General features: G+C 43.7%; 1 protein-coding gene across 6 annotated transcripts in view; it reads left to right on the forward strand.

Annotated features, from left to right (window-relative positions):
* Positions 1 to 3,223: 3,223 nt before the first annotated feature.
* LOC124485038 (E3 ubiquitin-protein ligase Midline-1) overlaps positions 3,224 to 23,736 on the forward strand; it is a 29,641-nt gene continuing 9,128 nt past the window's right edge. The window contains exons 1-3 of one of the 6 annotated variants that reach the window (XM_047046307.1): positions 3,224 to 3,241; positions 3,342 to 3,430; positions 21,313 to 22,037. In XM_047046307.1, the coding sequence (XP_046902263.1) occupies positions 21,369 to 22,037 (669 nt within the window). In that variant the 5' untranslated portion in view covers positions 3,224 to 3,241; positions 3,342 to 3,430; positions 21,313 to 21,368. Of the gene's footprint in view, positions 3,242 to 3,268; positions 3,431 to 11,774; positions 12,009 to 14,160; positions 14,418 to 19,240; positions 19,570 to 21,312; positions 22,038 to 23,736 lie in introns of those variants that run through there. The other 5 variants (XM_047046306.1, XM_047046309.1, XM_047046310.1 and 2 more) reach the window with 5 other exon arrangements.

Raw genomic sequence — 23,736 nt, forward strand, 5'->3', positions numbered from 1 at the left:
CCAACAGCTGAAAAGGCCCGGCCTTGTAATACAGCCTGGAGACACAACTCCTACTAAACTCAAGAATCACTCTCTTCGAAATGTCAATAATTGACCTTGAATATTTGACTTGACATGTTATGTGTGCAGAACTGGTGGTCGTAACCTGACGGTCCTCACTGAGAGCAGTGGTGAGAGAGCTCCATGGGGGTCGCCCTGACTTCCCGGGCTTGCTGGCATCAGGAGCAGCAGCAGCAGAGAGGACAGAGGAAGGTCACAGCCCTGGATGAGGCTGGGCGACCAGGAGCCTGAGGTCCCTACTTCTCCTGGAGGGTTTGAAAAAGGGGACTCCCATCCACTGGATCAACCACTGGACAACTGAGATCAGCTTGTTTGTGTGACACGAGGAAGGAAATGATATCCTTATATTTATCGATGCACTATTTGTGTGAATCTCTTTTTTAGTGACAATCATGCATCGTGATCATTCATATGATTGCTTGACATTTATCCCGCTCTTGTGTTTATCACTGATGTTAGTCTACAAAAAAGGAAGTTACATTTTTCAAAACCTTTGCTTTTCTTGAGTCACATGTTTCTCCCTTAGGAAGCAAACACTTTTGGTTAAGGTTACGAACTTTATGTTAGGAAAAACTTTGTTTCAGATTAAAGGATTAGCACTGATTGCATTAAGCCTCTAATCCCAGACCAATTCAAAATCTGCTTAAAGTACCAAAAATGTGAAACTTGACTTTAGATTAATACCAAGGCTTTCAGAGATAAGACATGGTAAAGTAATTGGGTGCAGTTTGTCGATTCTGACCAAGACCTCCCCTTTTGAAAACCTCAGGAAGGGATGTCTTAGGAAAGACAGTAATTTCATCACTTCTATGAACTTCCCCTAATTCAATCACGAGGGCAACAGTTAAGATCACTTTGTATTAAAGACATTTTGTAATGCAAGCTTTTTCATTATGCTTATGATTTCCAAATATATTCCATTGAAGTTATCGTTCAGATCAGCATATCAAATGATCTACTTCTAAACTGCCTTTGCTATTGCTGACAGACGTTTTCTCCATGTGTTTGCCAGGTTCCTGGTGAGAGGGGAGACACCCTCTCTGTGGGGGCACCAACCCAGACCGCCTGATCTCATTCGCTCCATCTGCCCCTTCTCCTACTGCACCTCCCGGCCAAAGTTGGATCAACTCCCTGCTCTGCTGAGAAAGTGAGTTAAGTTTGTCTCAGTGAAAATGTAACTTTGATATATGCCAGCAAAGTTTTCACATGTATATTTTGGGATCAGAATAGCCTTAGATCACTGACATCCAAATCCATCTCATTACCTCAGCCCTGTTAAAAAATTAAAAAAAAAATCTAAAGGTTTCCATGAAGAGATATATTGTATTTTGTAACGCTTTAGATCCTGGTGCTTGTAATAAGTGTTAGTTTATAGGTAATAAGGCCCTTATAAGATGCTCAATAACCACCAGGATCTAAGGTGTTACATTGTTTTCATCTTTTGATTATATGTGCAGTATGTACTGTAAACTGTATGTGTCTATATCACCAAGCATTCTACTTTGTTTTGGAGATGGGGAGACAATAGATCAATACGCGTCAACCTCAAAGTGTCCATGTTTGGCAAGCAAAGCTGAGCAGCTAGTGAGCTGTTTAGAAAATGTGTGAGCTTTCTGGTTCATTACAGCCACAGCCAGGCAGTTCCAGCCTTCCAACCCTGTTTGACAATCCGAGCATTGTGCAGCTGAAACAAGGACATGCATCCCCTTCAGAGTCACAGATGTCCTGGACCCAGACGCTTCTCTTCAGAACAAGCTGTTTGTGACCATTATGTAGTTTGTAAAAAAATATATATCTGTTTGAAGTTAACAGATGTTCCATTATTCTGACTTGAAACAGTAACAAAAAGTAAACGTAAACAAAACAGTCGTGTTTCGCCATTAAAGTTGCAATCGAATATGAACGTACTGTACTAAAGCGTTGAAAATGTTTTTGTATGTCTTTTTTGTAACTGATGTTTGTATGGAGTAAATGTTATGTCTGCGTTGGGAAATTATTCATCTGAGTGAATGTTACTGCTAACTGCAAACACATTTAAATCGCTCTCGAACACAGTTCACATCAGCCAACATTTCCCTCAAGTGATATTTTTCCATCATCCAACAAGTTTGCCCTTCAGAAAATCATTTTGAGGGAAAAGGCCAGATGAATTAATTCTCAAATCACCATTCAGGGAGAGTAACTGGCATCATTCACAGGAGACAACTTGCTGTAGGCTAGCTTAGTTAACATTCCAGATCCTTCCTTCATTTCAATACTAATGCTGTCTGAATTGATAGGAAGGAAAACAGTTGGTGCTCAGACAAGGCAGGAGACACAGTACACTAAATCTGATCCCAAACATATAATCAAGTGTTTTTACACCTCAAAACAAAATTCTAGTTTACGCAGGTGATAATTAAGCAGAAGATATACCTCGATAATAAGCAGTCATCTTATTTTATTGGAGGTGCTCAAACCGGGGGGAATTCCTCAAGGTTAGGTCAGGTTTAGCAGAAACGGCTTCTTAAAACTGTCTCTGTGAGGAAGCACTCCACAACTATGTCATGGTATGATCCAACCGGATAAACGATTAAATCATTTATTGATGGACGCTGTCATTCCCTACAGGAAACACACTAGTCATTAGTACTGAGAAACCCAATTCTCCCTCAGCTAATAGCAATGTCCTTTCCCTTTTTTTGCCTGTGGGCGCCTGGGAGGATCCAGCGGTACCTTATTCATCTCCCTGCCTGCTGCCTCCCTGCTGTGGTGACTCAATAGACTTGCCCAGGGCAGTGTGGGATAAACTGTTGAGATGAGAGGCCATTCAGCCCCATTATCAGGGCCTGATTCCCAAAACACAGCTCCCATATCCAGCCTCTGCAGCACACAGCTCCATGTTTTACCACATTTTCCCCATCGGCAGGATTTCATTTGCCCTCTGTAACTTCTTTTTTTTTGTTGTAAAAGTTACTGTTAAGTAAGAAAGAAGGAGTTAGGAATGCACAAGCTCTACTTTCAAAAGTTCTACGCCCACATTCATGGTACTAAAAGTTCATGTAAATCAACGATTTGCATAGTTTGAAGAGAGTGTCGTTTAAATTCGGCTCCCTGCAGTGCAGTAATAGTTCACCTTAACACCCAGCTCCTCCTGTGCAAACCTGTAGGGCGGAGGAGAAACAGAGTGTGTGTCAGCCAGGTATGTGCGTGTGTGTGTGTGTGTGTACACACCCTGATGAAGCGGAGGGGTGCACAGACACATCCAGGACACCTTCCAACCTCCTGTCTGTTTTCTCCAGAGGAGCCATGTTTTGCCTGCCGGACAGACACCCTGTACAGAAGTGATCCAGGAGGGACAGACACTCAGGCCGCAGCCATGGGGGAGCAGGTAAGAGCCATGTTGCTCGGAGAGGTTCATCTGATGTCGCCCTGACATGAACTATGCTGATGATTGTTTTCTGATCGTTGTCAATGTGAATCTCTCATCTGCGAAGTAGTCAAGCTAATCACCCGAGAGTCAGCATTGTTGTCTCAAGGTGCTGTATTACAAAAAGTGCATAAGATGTGCTTAAAAAGTCTGTAGTCAGAATAGGTGACTGCCTTCCATACAGTGAGACGTTAAAATGCTGTAGCATCGACAGATATCATCAGATATCATATAAAAAGAGTGTTTTGCAAGTGGATATGAGGGATTTGGTTAAATTGTCAAAGAGAAACGTGTGTTTGTGTATATTTGGTCGACAGAAAATGTGTTTTTAGATGAAGTAGGTGTGGATGTGTTGTAACAGAACAAGTTGAGTCTTGCGTGAGCATGAATCATATTGCTGACAGTTCTAAGAGGATACCAGGTACCACAAGGACAAAATTGCTTGGTAGTTATGGAAAGTTATTACTTAGGAAAAAGGTACAACATTAAACTTTGGTAAGGGAACTATTTGGCTCCTGGACATCCACTCAACTTTTCCGTTTCATGTCATTTTTACACTGAAGCTTATAATTTGAAACAAAAGCTGTGGCATTTCTCTTAACTTTTGTGCATTTTGGTGGAAAGAAGAATGGTGCTATGTTATTCTAGGAAAGGACAGAGTACACGTGAATGTGCCAAAAACCTGTTAAAGTACAACTCTGGTAAATTCATCTAGTTTCTCAGTAGTTTTCCCCATGCTCAGCATACGCATCTGGTTATGCTCTCCTTCTATAATCTCCTGTCTCTCCTCCTTTTAAAGTTACTTGAAACAGTAGTATTTTCTCTCAATATGAATCTTTTGTGCCCCGGGCACTGAATTCCATTCCGTAAGTTCCCTTCTCATTTTATGGATAGGGAGTCACGGGATATTCCTCATGAATATGTTATCATACTCTCAACTACCACTGAACTTCTGATTTTGTATTTACATTAACCAGCGTGAATCGCAGACCGACTCACTTTATCACCTCTGTGGAATGGCACTACAGCCTCTATGAAGCCCTCTACCTCCAACCCCTCACCTCCATGATAGATGGGCCTAATGTATCCAACCCAGAAAGAGGGAGCGAGGAGCCGAGAGTGCCGGCTCCTTGGTGAACTGTGAGATTCCCGGGCCCTGTTGTTGTGACAGGACCGGTGTCCGTGTTGATGTGAACCCAGGGTGTTTCTGTTCCAGCACCGCCTCTGGAAAAGACTGATGCCGAGTCTGTGAGTCAGTCTGTCACCACAGTCTGTGGGATACTCCTCCGCTCTCAGAGATACAGTCCTCGCCTCAGTCCTCAGTTCGCGAGACAGCTTTTTGAGCTCGCTGGAAAGCGAGACTGTATAATCCATTTGATAAAGAAATACAAGAAATCTCCAGAAGCCAAGCTAAACTTTTTAAGAATGTGGGATACACATAGAATAGAAAGAGGAACTATTGTACCCTCAACCGAGCCAATGCATTGAAGATGTTTGAGCTGGCCAAAAACTTAAGTTAAAGATTCAAACCCAACACTCCCTGTCCAGTCCCAGCTCTTTATAGAGATTGGCTACACTCTCACATGGACAAAGCCAGCTGCCTTACACAATTCCCACAACATATTCTGTATTGCAGATTTGAATCATTATTAGCATTATTTGAATAACCGCCAGCTGTGTGCGGAGAATGCATTCTGATTGTGTTATGACGAGCCTTATCGTGGGGGCCTGTGGTGAGAAGAGCAGTCAGCTGGGAGTCACAGCTGGGTCTCCAGCCGTGGGCTTTGACAGTGCTCTGCCTCTGCCTGGATGAGACAGACTGCAGCAGTGTGGCACAGCAGATGTTAACCCCGCCCCCCTCCGGCACATCTTGCCTTGGTCGTCTGCTTTTAAACTAGGCCCAGTAAGACAGTGACGTGGATGGTGTGTTTACATCCTAAACTGTACCATCAAATGATGTTGAACAGTGTACGTTTCCTGAGACAGGAAATTCACAGGTTGATCGTGTCTGAAGACGAGCGACAAGGATTTAATTGTAATTATCTAACTAGGGATGTCTGATTAGCCAGTAGTAAATGTTTAAAAGGATGCATCTTGATGAAGCATAAAACTAATATTTTAACAAAGCCAAGCAAAGCCTCCAGAAGCTGGAAGCAATTACAGGGTTCTCCAGGAAGTAAAGAATGTGGCAGGCTCTCACCACAGCCGTGCAAAAGAAGGATACATTTTTTAAGGAAAGCATAAAGGCCAGCAGGCTCTGGCTAAGGGCTGTGGTGAAACTAAACACGACACACAGCCTTCTTTTTCCTCAAAGCTGTCTGCTCTTTCTGTTTTTAAAATGAGAAAATGACTGACATTTTAGTATGGCATTGTGTTGCTCCAAACCACAGCTCAGAGCGGATCCTGGGTTTTCTCCCAAAATTATTTCGGCGTTTTATTGTGATAGAAATTGTATTTGGCTAGAGAAGAAGACTGCAATGTACTACTAAAGGTTGCGTTCTTAAAGCAGCAAAATCTTGACAGGTCGTTATTTCTGACCTTTCTATTGGTCAATTATCAGGACCAAACGTGCCCTTCAGGAGTAAACACTGTAATGGAGGGAATTCACACTCTAAACTGTACAACAGTAAAGCTCTGTCACTTCTAATGCCTTTGAGTTTGACTACAATGCCACTGTACAGTACTGATGCATGTGTTTCAACTAGGGAATGCCCCGTCCTTGCAATGTGGAAACCACCTAGTGCTATACTTTGAAAGAGAACTTTGTGCTTCCATAACTAAGCCTATCTCTGATGGCATCCATCCTCATACAGTAAGGTCTGCCTCTGCCCTGATCATGGCAGCCCTTGTTTGGACACAGCCTGTGAGAGCAGAGCAGAGCTGGCATCTAATGCTGTTGTGTTGGCAGGGCCCAGGCCACAGGACCAATCAAGCCACTGTATTCTCAGAGGAGGAGAATCGTTTCCAGGTCAATGGCTGTTATAGCCTGATACGTTAACCCAGCCTCTCCTGAATCTGTCCCATGGCTGTGTGCTTTGAGATGCACACATGACCAGTCTTTTTTAAACTGCAGCAAACAAACAAATCCAAAAACCATAAACAACAGAGATTGTGAGAACTGCCTTTATTGCTAATGATGTTTTAATTCTTAATGACAAACATGGATACATTTTGTCAGCCTTAATTTTGCCAGACTCAGAGTGCATTTTCTTTTTTTTATGTATTCATCAGTTTGGTTCACTGCCTTTCTGTTTTTTTTTGTTTGCTGAGCCTTGGGGAAGACTATCTCTCTGATAGCACTGTAGAGTCATTAAAATCTAGATGTTTTGCATTGGTTACCAAGGGCACATCTATATACAGTGCCCTCCAAAAGTATTGGAACAGTGAGGCCAATTCCTTTATTTTTGCTGTAGACTGAAAACATTTGGGCTTGACATCAAACGATGAATGTGAAACCAGAGATCAACGTTTCAGCTTTTATTTCCAGGTATTTACATCAGGATCTGATGCACAAATTAGAAAATATCACCTTTTTGTTCGAACCCACCCATTTGTCACGTGAGCAAAAGTATTGGAACATGTGACTGACAGGTGTGTTTTGTTGCCCAGGTGTGTCCTATTACATACATTATTCAATCAATAAATACCACTGAATGTCTACACTCAGGTTCAGATTGGGTAAGATAGGTTTTGTCTATGCAGACTGTATTCAGAGGTGAAAACAACATGAAAACCAGAGCGCTGTCTTTGGGTGAAAAACAAGCAATTGTGAGTCTTAGAGAAGATGGAAAATCAATCAGAGCCATTGCAGAAACATTGGCCATAGCCAGTACAACCATTTGGAATGTCCTGAAGAAGAAGAAAACTACTGGTGTACTAAGTAACAGACGTCGAACAGGTAGACCAAGGAAAACATCAGCAGTTGATGACAGAAACATTGTGAGAGCTGTAAAGAAAGACCCTAAAACAACTGTTAGTGAGATCAGCAACAACCTCCAGATGGCAGGAGTGAAGGTATCACTATCTACTGTTCGCAGAAGACTTCATGAACAAAAGTACAAGGGCTACACCAGAAGATGCAAACCACTCATTAGCAAGAAGAATAGGAAGGCCAGGCTGGAAATTGCCAAAAAGTACAGAGATGAACCTCAAAAATTCTGGGACAAAGTTTTATGGACTGATGAGACAAAGATTAACTTTTACCAAAGTGATGGAAAGGCTAAAGTTTGGAGAAAGAAAGGAACTGCTCATGATCCCAAACACACAAGCTCATCTGTGAAACACGGTGGAGGTAATGTCATGGCTTGGGCTTGCATGGCTTCTTCTGGGACGGGCTCATTAATCTTCATTGAGGATGTAACACATGATGGCAGCAGCAAAATGACCTCGGAAGTCTACAGAAACATTTTGTCTGCCAATTTAAGGAAAGATGCAACCAAACTGATTGGCAGAGCCTTCATCATGCAGCAAGATAACGACCCAAAACACACTGCCAAAACAACAAAGGAGTTCATCAGGGGCAAGAAATGGAAGGTATTAGACTGGCCAAGTCAATCTCCAGACTTAAACCCTATAGAGCATGCATTTTACCTGCTTAAGAGGAGACTGAAGGGAGGAACCCCACAAAACAAACAACAACTGAAAGAGGCTGCAGTGAAAGCCTGGGAAAGCATCAAAAAGGAAGAATGCAAAAGTTTGGTGACGTCAATGGGTCACAGACTTGCTGCAGTTATTGAAAGCAAAGGATTTGCAACTAAATATTAAGTCTTATTCACTTAAATATGTTTTAAGTATATCTGTTCCAATACTTTTGCTCACATGACAAATGGGTGGATTCAAACAAAATGTGATATTTTCTTAGTTGTGCATCAGATCCTGATGGAAATACCTGGAAATAAAAGCTGAAACGTTGATCTCTGGTCTCACGTTCATTATTTGATGTCAAGCCCAAATGTTTTCAGTCTACAGCAAAAATAAAGGAATTCGCCTCACTGTTCCAATACTTTTGGAGGGCACTGTAGCTTTAATACTAATGTGCATTTCCATTAGCATCTCACTGGGCCATTAGTGAAACAAAGGTGGAAACTACCTCTGTGCTGCTGCTCGACACTCACACTGACCATAATGCAATTTTCATGGACTCTCCTAGGTACCAGAATATATTAATATCCAATTAGACCTTGACATTAAGACTGTGAAAAAATTCCTAAAACCACAGACATGCTTTCACCATTGCGACTCTTTGTTCTTTGACAGCTCACTGACCAACGAGGCAGGATGAGGTTGTCATCTCCCTTCCCCGATCACTCGCTTTTGTGTTTCCTCCCTCGTTTACTTGGCCTATGATCTTATGAGCAGTGTTTTTCTCTGAGAGGACCCATTGTGTGGCAAGAGGACCTCTCAGAGCTGTGTGTGGGAGGCAGCAGTGCCCTGGGGACTGACCCCATCTGCCTGCAGCCTGGTTATGAACAGGGAGCCTCATTACAATAGAGTCCTCCAGGTTCCCGCTCCCCCTCTTTGTCTCCCTGGTTGCTCTGTCTTTGCCTTATGGGTGGAAAGGGGAGTGGCCCGGGACAGGAGAGCAGCCCCAGCGTTAATGGAGGCACTGTCCATGAAATAACCCAGTGGACTTGACGCTTCCCCAGTGTGGTTCACGCACGCGTGAGCATGCGGCTGAGGCAGGGGTTGAGGCTGGGGCCGGGGCTGGGGCTGGGGCCGGGGCTGGGGCTGGGGCCGGGGCTGGGGCTGGGGGGTAGGGCGAGGAGGGAGGGAGGGAGGGAGCAACCAACGAGACTAGGTTGATGTGTTTTGTTGGAGGCAGAGTTCCATCCATGTGCCAGTGACACAGTGTGCTGAGGCGTCAATGGGAGTTACACATTTCCACTCTGCAAGACAGGACCACCCTGGACCATGTGAGTAAGGCCTATTGCTTCTTCTGTCACATACAATAACAGGGCAGTTGTTGTTATTTAGAACCGCAGATAAAGGACATTGATTGTGAGTTTGCATTCTGCATCTTATAAAGACTATCTAGCTTGTCTAGTGTGGGGTTAGGGTTAGTTTGCTTGCCGTTGTTTGCTGACTACTCAAGTATCTATCGAAATAAGTTATTCATTCTAGGTTTAGTGTTGATATTTGTATTCATTATACAACAAGGAAAAAGAGCATAAGCACTTTTGCTAAACTTGATGTTGACTGAAAAGGAGCATAACATTGGTTCATTACACCAATAGACCTATTAACAAAAACAACATTTGAAATTTTTATAAACACATATGTTTCATTGGAATAATGTTCCCCAGTCTATCGCTAGAGTGAACCATGATAAGAAAGAGACCCAAGGATTGTCTGAACACAGCCTCATGGTGTGGCCCCTGTCTGGATAAGCCACGTGTGTCAGTGTATTGGAAACATTAGGCTTCCAGCCTTTTTTCTGTTGCTTCCCTTATCTCCTCATTCATGAGGCTTTGCTGCTCCTCAGTTTCTTCTCCTATTAATGCAACTTGACATGCCAGGAACCACAGGATATAATAGCTCCTGGCTACCCCTAGCCCTGTTTAGAATGAATGAATATTCATGCTTTTGAAATATTGCTTGTAGTCAGTGGTGCTTCCATACTGAACTCCAGTTTGGAATAAACTTTCAGCTGAAGTGTATCATCTGTTTAATTCAGGTAAAGATACAAGCCCTGAAGCTTCTGTTTTCCTTACAAAATGGCAGAAGGGCTTTATGAGTCAGGTTGGGTTGTGGATCAGGTTTGGTTTCAAGTGGGCGAGGTGGAGACAGTCTGGAACCACAGCCGAGACGTGTTCGTTTGGAGTGGTTTAAATGTTATAGAATAACAGTTTCCACTTAATTAAATCGTTGTCAAACCTCAGGATGGGTGTGACAAAGGACTGTACCCTCTGATACTTGACTTTCAACAGCAGGAAAGAAGCATCTTGTCCTTAATTCACCTCCACTACACACTGCAGTATTTGGGAAATCCACATTTGAAATGAGGAATAGAATGGAAATGCTATCACTATTACTGTTGAAATTCCAAGACTGAAATTTCAGGATGAACCCAGTACTGTTAAAGGAGAAATTTGGTAAATGTTTTTACCATGATAATTGTCCGGTGAAGTTTTGGTGGGATGGGACATACGTCTATTGATTAGTGAACTGAGGATAACTGAAAGGAATATTTGTATGTGTGAGTGTATGCATGTTTCAATGTGTGCATATTTCAATCATGTAAATGTAAATATTTTGAAATAGGGGTAACATAGTGATGTTTCAAGCACAGGTGTTTAACATTTAGGTATACAGTTAGGAATGTGGTTTTAGGTGTACAGATTAGGTATGAAGTAAGGTCTTCAATTCCTTCATTACACAGAAGCTCCTGCTAGCTCAAGTCTGACAGGACAGCTGACTCAGGTGAACTAGATGACATGCTTATGTTAACGCCTCCCATCACTACCATCCCTCAAGCTTTTCCACGTCAACTTGTCAGCTTACGAATTCAGCAGGGGTCATTGGGAACAGAAAGACCCTTCACAGTTGCTGTTACCAGTTTCAGATACAGCCTTTGTAAACAAATTGCTTTGCCTTTTAAAACAAATCCATCAGCTTTCACACAGACTGTGGACAGAGTGTGACGAAAGCTGAGAGTGACAGCTCGCTACGGGCCTGAGGAAGAGACAGGCATGCTTTGATGGCAGAAGCTGAAGGACTTGCCATGAAAAGATTAACGAGCAGTTTGGCACAACTGCCAAGATGCACTGTGGAGCTGTTGCGCACCACCATGGCAACGGAAACCTTGCACTTCCCTCCCCTTAACCCCCCACTGTCACCCCAGCTTATAATAGAAAATCGAAATAGACATTATTAGTAGATCAAGATATCGTTTTCTATACATGAATAACAAAACTAACTTTGCAGAGGGCATTTTGTTGGAACACTGTTTAGTGGCGGCATTTCCTCATCATAAATTAATGGAGGCTGTAAAAACTCCATTTTCATCCAGCAAGTCAGCTCAGCTGTGGCCCTGCCCAAATCCCCCTCTCAGTGTGCCTGTCCCCTGCCCTGCCCCACTACATCCTGCCCTCCTTGTGCATGGCACCTCTGTTCTCCAATTACTAATCAGGGTTGTCTCCTTGACTGCCACCTCCTCCTGCTCCTCCTCCCCACCTCTGCCGCCAAGTCTGATTGACAGCCCTTCCAGTGGAGGAGGGGGAGATTATTTACCTCCCAAGTTCTCCAGGGACCAAGTTAATGATCTCAGCCAACAAAAACAACACAAAGAGGAAAAACCCTGAGAAGACGCTGCCTGCTTGAGTCATTGGGAGCACACTCCTTCCTTTAGAGAGGGATTAAGGAGAGAGGTGGCTGGGTGAGGAGAATTTCACAGATAGTGGTGACTTAGAGAGACGAGGCAAGGGGAGGCTGAGACTGAGAGAGAGGAGAGAGGAGAGAGAAGCTGGTTTTGTCAGCTCACTCCCCTGCTAGGCTCCCGTTCTGCTGTTCATCTGTCACCCAGGCTGTGGAAAGCTGACTGGTAAGGGATAATCGCATGCTTCTCTTCTCTCCCCCCCCTCCCCCATTCTGTCTGATTTTACTCTCTGGTTCCCAGTCAGCCTGTTCAAGGTTGAGCCGATCTGATCTGATACCCTGTACGCAGAGCTGTTGAAAATTCACATTTCATTCGTATTAGTTATGCTTTGTTGTTCTGCAAATTGTCCTATTTATTACACGTTGTCCCATTTTATGCTTGATGTTTTAATTTCATTTTTTTCTTTCACAAAATGATGACAAGCCTGAAGACCAAAGACTTTTGTTTATAATAGTCAAATGCAATAGTTTTGCCTTTGATTTTTGGAGAATGTCTGTGTCTTTTTATGTCCCTTTAGATTTTTCCTTCAAAATCTTTGCACTGTTTTCAAAAAATCAATGTAATTGTCTGCAGGACATACACACAAGGTTTGAAAGTAGAACTCACTGTGTGCATGTTTTGTTAATGAGGTGATTGATGGTCAATGGTTGCATCTATTGATTGATGGTAGTAATATTTGCAAGCAGTATAGGCTGGTGTCCAATAATGCAGAATCCTCAGTAAGATTAGAACTTTCAGGAACTGATCCTGGAGTGTGGCATCAATGAAAGAACTGCAATATCAGTGCAATATTTACAAATGAAATCAGGTTCCACCGAACTTCCATTATGCAAAAACAGGTTTCCATACCAGATGCCTCGCAGTTGTCACACACTTCACAATACAAGCCTTTATTATGATGAGATGGCAGTTAGATTGGTTTCTCTGCCAAGGTTTTTTTCCATAAACAAACAACCCAAAAATGTCTCTGGTCATAGTCTTGTGGGAGACACTGAAGGCCAAAACTACCAGACATAAAACCACCCAGTCTTCATAATACCTCAGTTGGTTGTCAGAGATATTGTTATCCTCTGCCTCGTCTTTCCAGACCCAGAGAAAACTGAATTACTTTCAGTTCAGCACGAGAGAGAAACAACTGGAGTCCTGGAGCGGAGTTCTGTTTGCGGTAATTACTGATCCAAATCGATCATCATACTGTACTACTGCCAGTATACTGAGCTGTAGTCTCACTGGGTTTAGGATGGGAGATCAGAATCACTAGTACAGTATCACTGTGAGGTCATTGCTAAAGGTTATTTCAGGTGCGTGTATGAGCTTCAAACCTCCTTCTTTGGAAACAGCTGTGGGCCCATGTCCATGGTATGGGTTCAATCAAACATTGTACGTCGTGATGGCATCAGTGTATAGTGTAGTGTGCCAGACTTATGTAGCTGCAGATGTTTTGAGAGGCAACATTTTTCCACATGACCACAGGCAAGTGAGCTGATGCCAACGGACTGAGACGTCTTTCAACACGGTCTCAGTCAACTATTTCAACCACAAATACATTCCTGTGTGTTTCTAAGTCGGTTTACATCTTAACATAGTCAAATGGAATGAAGGGCGTGTTCTCTGTGATAAATACTTTAATAGGGAAGCTCAATGAAAAGTTAAAGATAGGCATCTTAAAGGCAGTTGTCTGATTTATTATGACAACATTACTTATTTTGATAATTGTGCTTATACCATTGTTGTAGCATGCTAAGTACACATGATAATCAACCCACAGAAATAGAACACCAAATTATACTGCAACTTGTGAACTTGTTCTCATTTTCTGGTCATGGGAGCTGCAAGATACAATCTTATTTGGCTTTATAACAATGGGTCAATGAACTGAATAGGTCATAGTCATCTCATTCAGCATCAGTAATGCATAGTGACATCATTGATTGTACTGTATTGCTAAAGGCTAAATGGATCGCTGTATTGAGTTTCTGTATTGAAAGTGACATACCTTGCATTCATTGTTTTACAGTAGATGAGTTTCGAATTACAGCTGAAGTGCTGTGTAGCTACGTATGACAGTCTAACAAAACGATGCATTCACACTGTCCTCTTGAATCAAAGAAGCTTATCATCAACCCTTCCTTTTTAATTCAAGTTATAGACAGTATTGTTCGAATATGCTATACGTCATAATGAATGTATTTAGTGTAATGTACACTGCTAGCAATGATAGCAGTATTACAGCAATGCCCCAGCTTGACAACAGCTTCAACAGACACACCCACCCTTAGTGGGCCCTCCCCTCCATATAATTGGCCAGTACAACAGTTTGCAGCCGCAGTGGCTTCATAGTTACAGTTCACATTTGAAAGAAGAGAGGGGTTGGAAAGTTAGCGACCTTCCTGCAGTGTTTCAACAAGCTGATAGGACAGGGTTGGGGGCCAGACACTCCCAGAAGAGACTCATTCTAAAGGGTGAGCCACATGCAGGTCAAAACGGAGTAGGGCTGTGTTGTGGGTTGACAGTATTGTGAAGCTTGGGACTGCCATCTCTCTCCTATTGTTGATGGATGTAACCATGTTGCAGGTAAGGCAGATTGTTCTGTAACATATGTCACTGTGAGAGTGTTCTAGAAGTCATTGCTTAATCCTTGGCACTGTGCCTGTGAGACCCAAGGTGGTGTTCACGAACATGAAGCCTTTTCAAGTTTTCAAGCCTTCCAGGCACGGCTCATTTCAAAAGCTGATATCACTTTGCCTTGTTTCTCTCAGAAGGTTGATTGCCTTTGAACAAATACATGAGGCGTTACAGTAAGGTGACATGGGTCAAACAAGGATAGTGTGAGCCAAGAACAAATGCTAAACAGAGGAGTGCAACACAACACTTCTACACTGTTTTTCTGAAGCTGAGCAGAAGCTGTGTGCTATACTTCCTTGTACATCTGCGAGTCTTGTCTCTTTGGACACTGTTGAACGTTTAAATACTCCCGACCTACAGGAACAATACAGAACCCCTTTGACATGGGCTGGTTCTGAACAGCTGGAGTAAATAGTCTTAATGGAGTTGAAATGCCGATATTGATCTATGAAGTTCTGCTGTGTATAACATTTTACAGTGAATGTTTTGGGAATGTTCCAAAAATAATAGTTGGCTAGTCTATTCCTAAATGATATCTCAATAAAAACATATTTGCCTAAAGAAGCTCATTTTTTCAGCGGATATGGTCAAGCTTGTTGTACCAAGTGACAGTGAAACCACTTCTGGGAAGAAATGGCAGCCAGAGATCTTCTTATGCCCTGATGACCCACCAAATATCATTAACCACTCAGATAAGATAAGAAAGCGAAGCTGAAAGGCGGCTGTGTGTGTTCTATTCTTCCCATAGCATTATGGGTAAAAATGTGTCTGCATTCGATGTCTGTTCCTTATCAGACTGAGCCCTTTATGTAGAAGTGTAAAAATTGAAACATTGTAGTTGGAGTCAAGGGTTTTGCAATTAATGAGTAACTTGCCTTTTCCCAGATCTCAGGAATGTTGGAGTTTTGCACTCCACAGGCTTGTGTGGTAAAAACACATATGCCGTTGTCATGGGAACACTTGGAGATTGAAATAAGGGGGATCAGAGTAAGAGTTAATGAATCATTACTTTCTTTGAAAAGACGGTTCAAAAACTTTAACAAGGGCACAGTCAGGACAAGTAGTCCTTATGCAGTGGGGACTTTACACGGATGTTGATACATGGATTAGTCTAACTGTCAGCCTTTAACAAATATTTGCATGATCGCTTTTCAAATCGGGTTCAGGTTTCAATTCAATCTGTCACTGGCATACAGTTCACTCATAGGCCACAAGATGTCCCTCTTTGACCTGGTTTGCGTTGAGTTCCGTTGTCCATTACTAACGTTGGTGCTGTTTTCAGATCCTAGTGGAGATTTACTGTAGCAACAGAAATCAAGTCAGCAAAACTTTTACGTGATTTAGAATCTTTCCCAAACATACAATGACTCTAAATGTTGTCTTGTGTGTTTAGACTACTTAAATGAAGAGGACAGTATAATGACCGTGGAATACCTGTGAGAAAAAAAGACTATGATCTGCTGTACTAGACTAGCACGACTGTCTTTGTTACCGTGACGATGTCTGCAACACTGTGGAGCTGGGGAAGTAAGAGTGAGAGGGGGATTCAATGCAATTTCATGTGGTTATGGAAAGAAAACACAATTTTCCTGCCGATGCCACCTGCCAAGCCACTGAGAGGAAATGGGAGAGTTTTGGCGGTTCTGATTGCTGACCAGGATGACCTCCAAAGGGCCAGAGAGGCAGGCTCAGCCAGCAGGCCCACAGGACTGGTTCTCTCTTCAAAGCCCTTCAGTTGGCAAGGAGGTCTACCTGGCAATGAATCAGTCCAACGTTATCCTGATAAATGTCTCCAGTTTCTAATCTTATATTTCTGTGACAAGAAGTGCAGCATACACACCATGTCGTTGTTTAGTTATTTTTGGCCCAGTCTTTTGACGCCCTCCACACAGTCATGATCGATACTAGATAAGCCGGGTGGATTGGAGGCAGATCTTTCGTGACTGTGTTCTATCCATTAACATGGATTTGCAGTGGCTTAGCCAGTGTTTAGCTAACTATAAAAGTCAGTATGGAGGTGGGTTTTTTCTCTCCAAATAATCCTCTTAAGCAGGTGTGGACCATAAAAGGTACATCAAGCAAACATTTGTGTTTATTCTCTGTATCTCTCAGAAAGCAGTTTCTTTTCTCATTTCAAATTCCAAATTCCTATTTGTGTGAATGTGGGTCAGCATTGGCCCCTGCTGATAATCACAGAGTGATCTATCCGGGTGCAGATCTGGCAGATTACAGCCTGTCTAATCATCTGCCTCACGCCACAGCTGTAAATCACATTAGGCCTGAGTGGGCCGCGGCACTGAGCCGGCTGCTTTACAGAGCACAGCGAGGCCTCGGATTGGTCACAGATACGCCGGCAAGACAGGATTACAGATAAACATGTTAGGTATCTGCCCCAAGGAAAGGGAAAAGAGCAAACTGTCTCTCCCCTTCTCTCTAATGATGAAAACGTGGATGCCGGCCATCATTAGGAATGATAGAACACTGCAACCGAGGAGATTAGAAAGTGCTTGAACAGGAAATCCTCTTTCTGGGCAAATAGGCCCTTTTTCATCCCAGATTGATGACTGCAACGCTTATTAAATTCGATGCCAATGTTGTTGTTATTAATATTATTAACAACAAATAATATCATCGTTTGCGGTGTCACTTTCAATCACCTCATTGTTAAGTGCCTGTGTGGAGCCGTTGCACCTAACCCCGCTCTGGAAAAACCTGTCAGTGCTGACTCCTCGTTTTGTTTATTGTTCTTGTGCTTTCTCAGTTCAGTGCTAACACAGTGCCACGCCTGTCAGTTAGCAGTTAACACCCCCTTCTCCAAAGTGGAGTATTTAGAAGCTTATCTCTACTTAATCAGGCTCCACTGGCATCTGAGGTTTAAAGGGTATTCAGAATCCCTTTGCTATGACCGAAGCTTTATGGGCACTCACGACGGTGATGCACAGCCATATTGATTGTTTGTGTACTGCCAAGCTTTAGCAGGCTGCACAGCTTATCTAAGCCCCATTGTTAAGGTCACATTTCACATGGACTTTTTCCATAGTTGTCAGTGGGCAGGCAGGGACCTTCAGGTTCCGTGGACAGCTGATCATGCTCCACAACACATGCATGATCAATCGATGTCCGATAGTCACAGTGACACGATCATTGCATGGGCCATGCAAGTACATCGGCCTGCAAAACGGGACGTGGATATTCTGCTTCATGAAGTGCTTCAACTCAATACCAAACTGTAAATAGGCCTATTGAACATGGATATTCTGGATTCACCCAATGTCACACTATTTGATCTCATTATCCTGGTTCTCTTCACTTCACCTTCAAATGTTGGCACTAGATAGCTACCGTAGAAGTCAGGGGAAAAAAGGACTATTGTATGCTCTGCATTAAGTAGAGTTGCTCATGCACGACTGGATCTCGTCTGTCGATTTGGAGTCCTGTGTTCTGAGGTGAAGCCAAGAACAGCATTAATGTCTACAGCTGGTGGCTAGGGCTTGAAATGCCTGGGCTGTTGGTCTGTTTGTCCATTAGGAACCTTGTGGTTCAAGTCCCAAGGAGCACCCCTCTCTCTCTCTCTCTTTCTCTCTCTCTCTCTCTCTCTCTCTCTCTCTCTCTCTCTCTCTCTGTCTCTGTCTCTTTCTCTCTCTCTGTCTCTCTCTCTCTCTCTCTCTCTCTCTCTCTCTCTCTCTCTCTCTCTCTTTCTCTCTCTCTTCCGAGACTCCCGACATTACAGCTGGCATTCCTTCCCTGCTTGAGGCTTTAGAGGAAGCACTGGGCATGTCATTCACTGTCCCATCACCCCCGTCTTTGACATCGCTCGGCTCGTACCCGCTGCTGAGGCGTGTCTTTTATAGCAACAGTAGGAATTTGTCCGTCAGAGAAGATCCAACATGACGGCTCGTTTGATTGATAGGGCGATTCAAGCGCAGCCCAGTAGGGTATAGTTGTTATTGAAGGGCACATGGGAAGCAGATGCCCCCCCCCCCTCCCCCTACACCACCTAAAAGATCCACACTCCAACTGACTGATGTTAAAGTGTTCATGTAACAGATCTCTTGTACAGGTCTCACTATCAGCTCTCTTGTACACTCTGTTTTGCTGACATAAAGTTTATATGAATGGTTTTCGATAGACCTTAGGCTTGTACCGGTGTGGTGGATTCGTAAACACTTTCCTCTGGCCTGGCTCATAGAGGCATTTGTGAAAGACGAGAGGGGCAGAGTGGGAAAGCGAGAGGCAGAGAGAGAGAGACAGAGAGGTATAGACGGTTAGACAATAGCTTGTGATGTAATCTGCACGTTCCAGGTCAGCTTGTTGTTTGGGAGCAAAGCGAATGGAATCAGAGATGCCCGTCCCATATTCTAGAATGAATCCCGCTGCAGGCCGGGCTCCTGTAACCTCTGCGCTCCCGCGTGCGTCGTCAGCCATTCTCTTTTTTAATCCCTGGTGACAGAGCCAAGAAAAGTTCCGCCACACAGGGCAGCATTGTGCCGCTGGAGAGGCAGAGGGAGGTTCGCAGGGGGGAAACGGATCCCGACGCTCTCCCCGTCAGTTCACGCTGAACGAGCAGGCCAGAGAGGACACTGACCTGCCTGTGAGGGCGACAGAAACAGTGGGCCGAGGGCTCTACAGGGCTCATTCTGCGCTTACATCCTGGCTGTTTCTCTCTCACTTCTTCTGTCAGCTCTCTCCCTCTCCCTGTCTCTCTCCCCTCCCTCCCTCTCTCTCCCCCTCTCTCTCCCTCTGACCTATCCTCCCTCTCTCACACTCTTTTTTCTCTCTGTTGCTCTCTGTCTCTCTCTCTCTCTCTCTCTGCCTGTACTTCCAGTGCTGGCTGGCTCTCCTGCTGGAGGTGGAGTTGGCTTTCCTGGAATTGTCGGGCAGCTTTTCCTGTTGTGCTTGCTACCTCTTGCTCCGTCTCCTGGTTAATGACAGCCCCACTGCAGGATTACTGGGTTATGGAGACTCGTGCCATCTGGATCCCCGTGTCCACACACCGTCGGCCCGTTTAAGGCTTTCCCCTAAATCTACTTTCATGATTTGGGTCAGAAGTTCCCACTCGACCGACATGTCTGTCCTGTGCAATCCGGGGCGAGATCCATCGGTGGGTAATGTAAACTGCGTATGAATGGAATAGCTCTGGGAAGTGTGTAGTGTACTGCATTGGAAGGTGCTGTGGACACATCTGGCTGTGTGCCACAGTGTGATTTTACAGGTTTCGTGTGACTCTGGGATTCTTTGACAGTAACTCTGTAGAATGGCATCATGGCGAGGTGATCTGTCTATGTAGCCTGCTACCTTTGCATTCCACTACTCAACAAAAGCTCTTAGCCTTGGTTGAGTATTAAATTATTAATCCACTGTTACTGTTTGTTGAAAGAGAGCTTGAATAATTCACCTGGTGTAATGATGCACTCTTGGAAGTTCGAACTAGAGTTCGTAAACCAAGGAGGGTTGCGGAACTCTGTGCAAATAGAGTTCTGAATTGTTTGTAAAACATTTGACGACAGATAAGGGTGTGACATCAGGATAGTGGTACAGTAGTGTATAAATGTGGTCACTGATACTCCAATAACAACAGTTTACGAGCTAGTTAAATGACGTACCGGCCTATTCTCTGGAGAACGGCATGCATGCATCAGTCACTGTTTAACTTTTCAAGTCGACGTTTATTCTGACTGCTTGACGTTAAGAATCTTTTTTTTGAATGCAAACTTTACACTTTTATTTAAAACTTGATGAAAAGAGAACTTCTTTGTCTGCCTTGAAGAACACCCATAAAGACACCTGGACTTGGCTCTGTGTACACAAACCAACAATGGAGGCGTAACAAAGAGCCACACAGATGCATGTTCTTCTCACTACAGACACGGGAGACAAGTGCTACAATTGTCTCTTGTCTCTGCTTGTACAGTAGACTAGACGTGAGCCCCAGTGGATTTGAATAGAATAGAGAGAACAGAGGCGGGCCTGTGGACAGAGGGTAATTGCTGTATCCTTACAACTTCAAAGACCACTTGTACCCGGCTGGTCTTGCTAATGAGATTTTGCCTTCTTTCACACGTAATGAGGTATAGGTAGAGGGTTCACACAGGGAGGCATAGCGGGCACAGCTGGTGTGTCTGAGTGGCGTTTAACAAAGGCACAGTGTCAACCCCAGTGTGTGGACCCAGCCGTGAGCAGCCATGGCTACAGACTTCTGCTCCACTGAGCTGTCGTTGTGGCCTCAGTGGCCTACTGCTGGCCAGCCTACCGCACTGCACCCTATGGGAGACAGACACACACACAAGGTTAGATGCACAAATGGGCCGAGCTATTCTTGTACAGTATGTCCACTGAAATGAGTAATTCCTGCACGGGGTTATATCATCCAAACAACACAAAGCTCTTACATAAAAAATTTAGGGATATCTGTTTGTTTTTACCAATTCGTTAGATTTCTAAAATAGGAACAGATTTGGGTAATGAAATTGTGATGTATTATTTGAGTTGGCATGACATGAAAATACAGTGCCTTTGTACTTTACTTTGACCAAAAACACTTTCAGATTAGTATCTTATGAATCTTTCAAATCAGAATGCATCCAATGTTTGTGGATTTTACTTTAAGTTTGTTGCTACTCTTTATGCATGCAAGAAACATGAACTGCACAAATATACAGCATAATGTGTGGCACCCGTACACTTATAAACTTGAGTTTCTTTAAGATCAGGAATTTGGCAATGTTACTTAATGATTTCTGCTCTGAGATAGTTATTTTCTATATTTATTTCCCCCCCCTCTTGTCTCTCTCTATCGCTCTCTCTTTCTTTCTTCCACTAATTGAATTGTATTCTGTCTTGACAGATAGCTGATCAGCTTCCCTGGATTTCGCTGACCGCACCGCTTTGTTTTGCGTGAAAATGGAAACATTGGAGTCTGAGTTGACCTGCCCAATCTGTCTGGAGCTCTTTGAGGACCCGCTGCTCTTGCCCTGCGCACACAGCCTGTGTTTTAACTGCGCTCATCGCATCCTAGTCTCCCACTGCACACCCAACGAGCCTGTTCAGTCCATCCACGCCTTCCAGTGTCCGACCTGTCGCTATGTCATCACCCTCAACCAGAGGGGCCTAGAGGGACTGAAGCGCAACGTCACATTGCAGAACATCATCGACCGTTACCACAAGGCCTCGCTCAGCGGACCCAACTCCCCCAGCGAGACGAGGCGCCAGCGAGTCGCCCCGGACCACGGCCCAGCCATGACCTCGCCCGGCGACCGGGTCCAGTGCCAGTTCTGCGAGCAGGACCCTCCCCAGGACGCCGTGAAGACGTGCGTCACCTGCGAGGTGTCTTACTGTGAAGAGTGCCTGAAGGCCACCCACCCAAACAAGAAGCCCTTCACGGGCCACCGTCTGATCGAGCCCCTGCCAGACTCTCACGTCAGGGGACTCATGTGTCTGGAGCACCAAGACGAGAAGGTCAACATGTACTGTGTGACAGACGAACAGTTGATCTGTGCCTTGTGCAAGCTGGTGGGACGCCACCGGGACCACCAAGTAGCAGCCCTCAGTGACCGCTACGAAAAGCTGAAGGTAAGACAGTCCACTCAGACAGGACGGCTTGGGGAGCTAGGGTTGAATACAATCTAATACTGGTTTTGTAGCCTCCGATCAAACTGCATGTCCAGTTATAAAGAACCAAATATTGAGTATTTTCAATATTTGACCATTCTGGTTTCATTGTGTTGAAAGGGTATCTACCTACACGTAATGAAATGACAAAATATTCACTCGATAGCATTTGCTTTTCATGTCCACAAACCCTCTGAAAGAAATGACACCTTAAATTAAAATATTGAAGTACATACATTGAAAAGAAACAGTTTCTACTGTATCTTTTATTTATTTACAAAGACATTTGTGAGATTTTTTAGATACTCATCTGTGTGATTATTTGTGTGTGTGTCAGCATTGAGTTGATGATGTGAATTCTATTCGAAACCATTGCTGGTACAATGTGATCCAACACAGATATTGGTGGATACACTATGAATTTAGTTTGGGACAGAATGGTGGATAAAACAGAAGTCACGCTAAATACACAGTAGAACCGACCCGCCATGACACAAAGTAATACTCTCGACTTCAAAAGAAAGCACTCACAGTATTAGTGGGAGAAATGACAAATGGAATTCCCAAGTCTGATTTTAAAGAGCTGTATCGGTATTAACCTCATGTGATGTCTGTGAATAACATTTCAAAGAGCAAAAGCTGTTAAAAACAACGAGCAATCACACACCATGACCCTCTTTCTTTTGAGGGGCTTAAATGTAACATTTACTGCACAATTACAAGCAATAAAAGAGATTGCCTCCAGGGTTTCAGGTTAAGTAGAACTACCCACTTTCCCTCCATGGGTCCACATTAATAAGGCAGCACAAGAGTACACTGCTAGCTGGGACACACAAAAAGGTGGCCACGCATTCCTTCCACTTTACCCTTGAATGAGCTGCTGTCAAAGCAGTGAGATTCGGGCTTTGTGGGTCAGTATTTTGCCAACACACGCCATGGGACTCTATCATGGCTCCAGAAACCTCCTATGAGCGATTAATGGAGTAGTACAAGGCAACCGTGCAGATGGCTATTATTTTCAGCCTTTCACATGGAAATAGCTTTTTACATCTGGTGACAAAGTATACAGTGGGACTTTTTCAAATTTTTACGCTTGAAATGGTGAACTGAGATTTACCAATATTAAATGGTTTGGCTCAAAACCAATGGTTGCTAGAATCAGTAAAGAGCAGAGAATATGTTTTTTCATGTGTACTCTAGTGTGTTTAATATGTAGCATCTGTGTTTGTTTTAACACTGCAAAATGTAGATGTTAATGGATTTAAATCCTTTAATTAACTTTAGTCCACTTTAGGTAAATGTATTTAGTACAGTTTGAATCGACATAAGAATTTACATAAACAAGTTCATCTGTGAGGTTTTTGGGAATCCCATGGCATTCACTTGCATGGCATTTATATACCGTTCAATTCTAAGCCCTTTCCCATCTTAAAAAATTCCTCCTTTCATGCATGACACTGAATGGGTTTTTACTTGACACCCGAAAGAGCATTTTTGCTTGGCTCTTCACCCTCCTTACCCCCCCCCCCCCCCCATCACCACCACAAAAAAGAATGCCATTTTAGCTACCGGCAAATTCTTGGTCACAGTGATACTGAGAAGCAGCCATATAAGACTGCAGTACTGTGGCGATATACAGTAGGTCAGAGCGTCAGCCTTA

The sequence above is a fragment of the Hypomesus transpacificus genome, chromosome 23 (genome assembly GCF_021917145.1).
Source record: "Hypomesus transpacificus isolate Combined female chromosome 23, fHypTra1, whole genome shotgun sequence".
Classification (NCBI taxonomy): Eukaryota; Metazoa; Chordata; class Actinopteri; order Osmeriformes; family Osmeridae; genus Hypomesus; species Hypomesus transpacificus.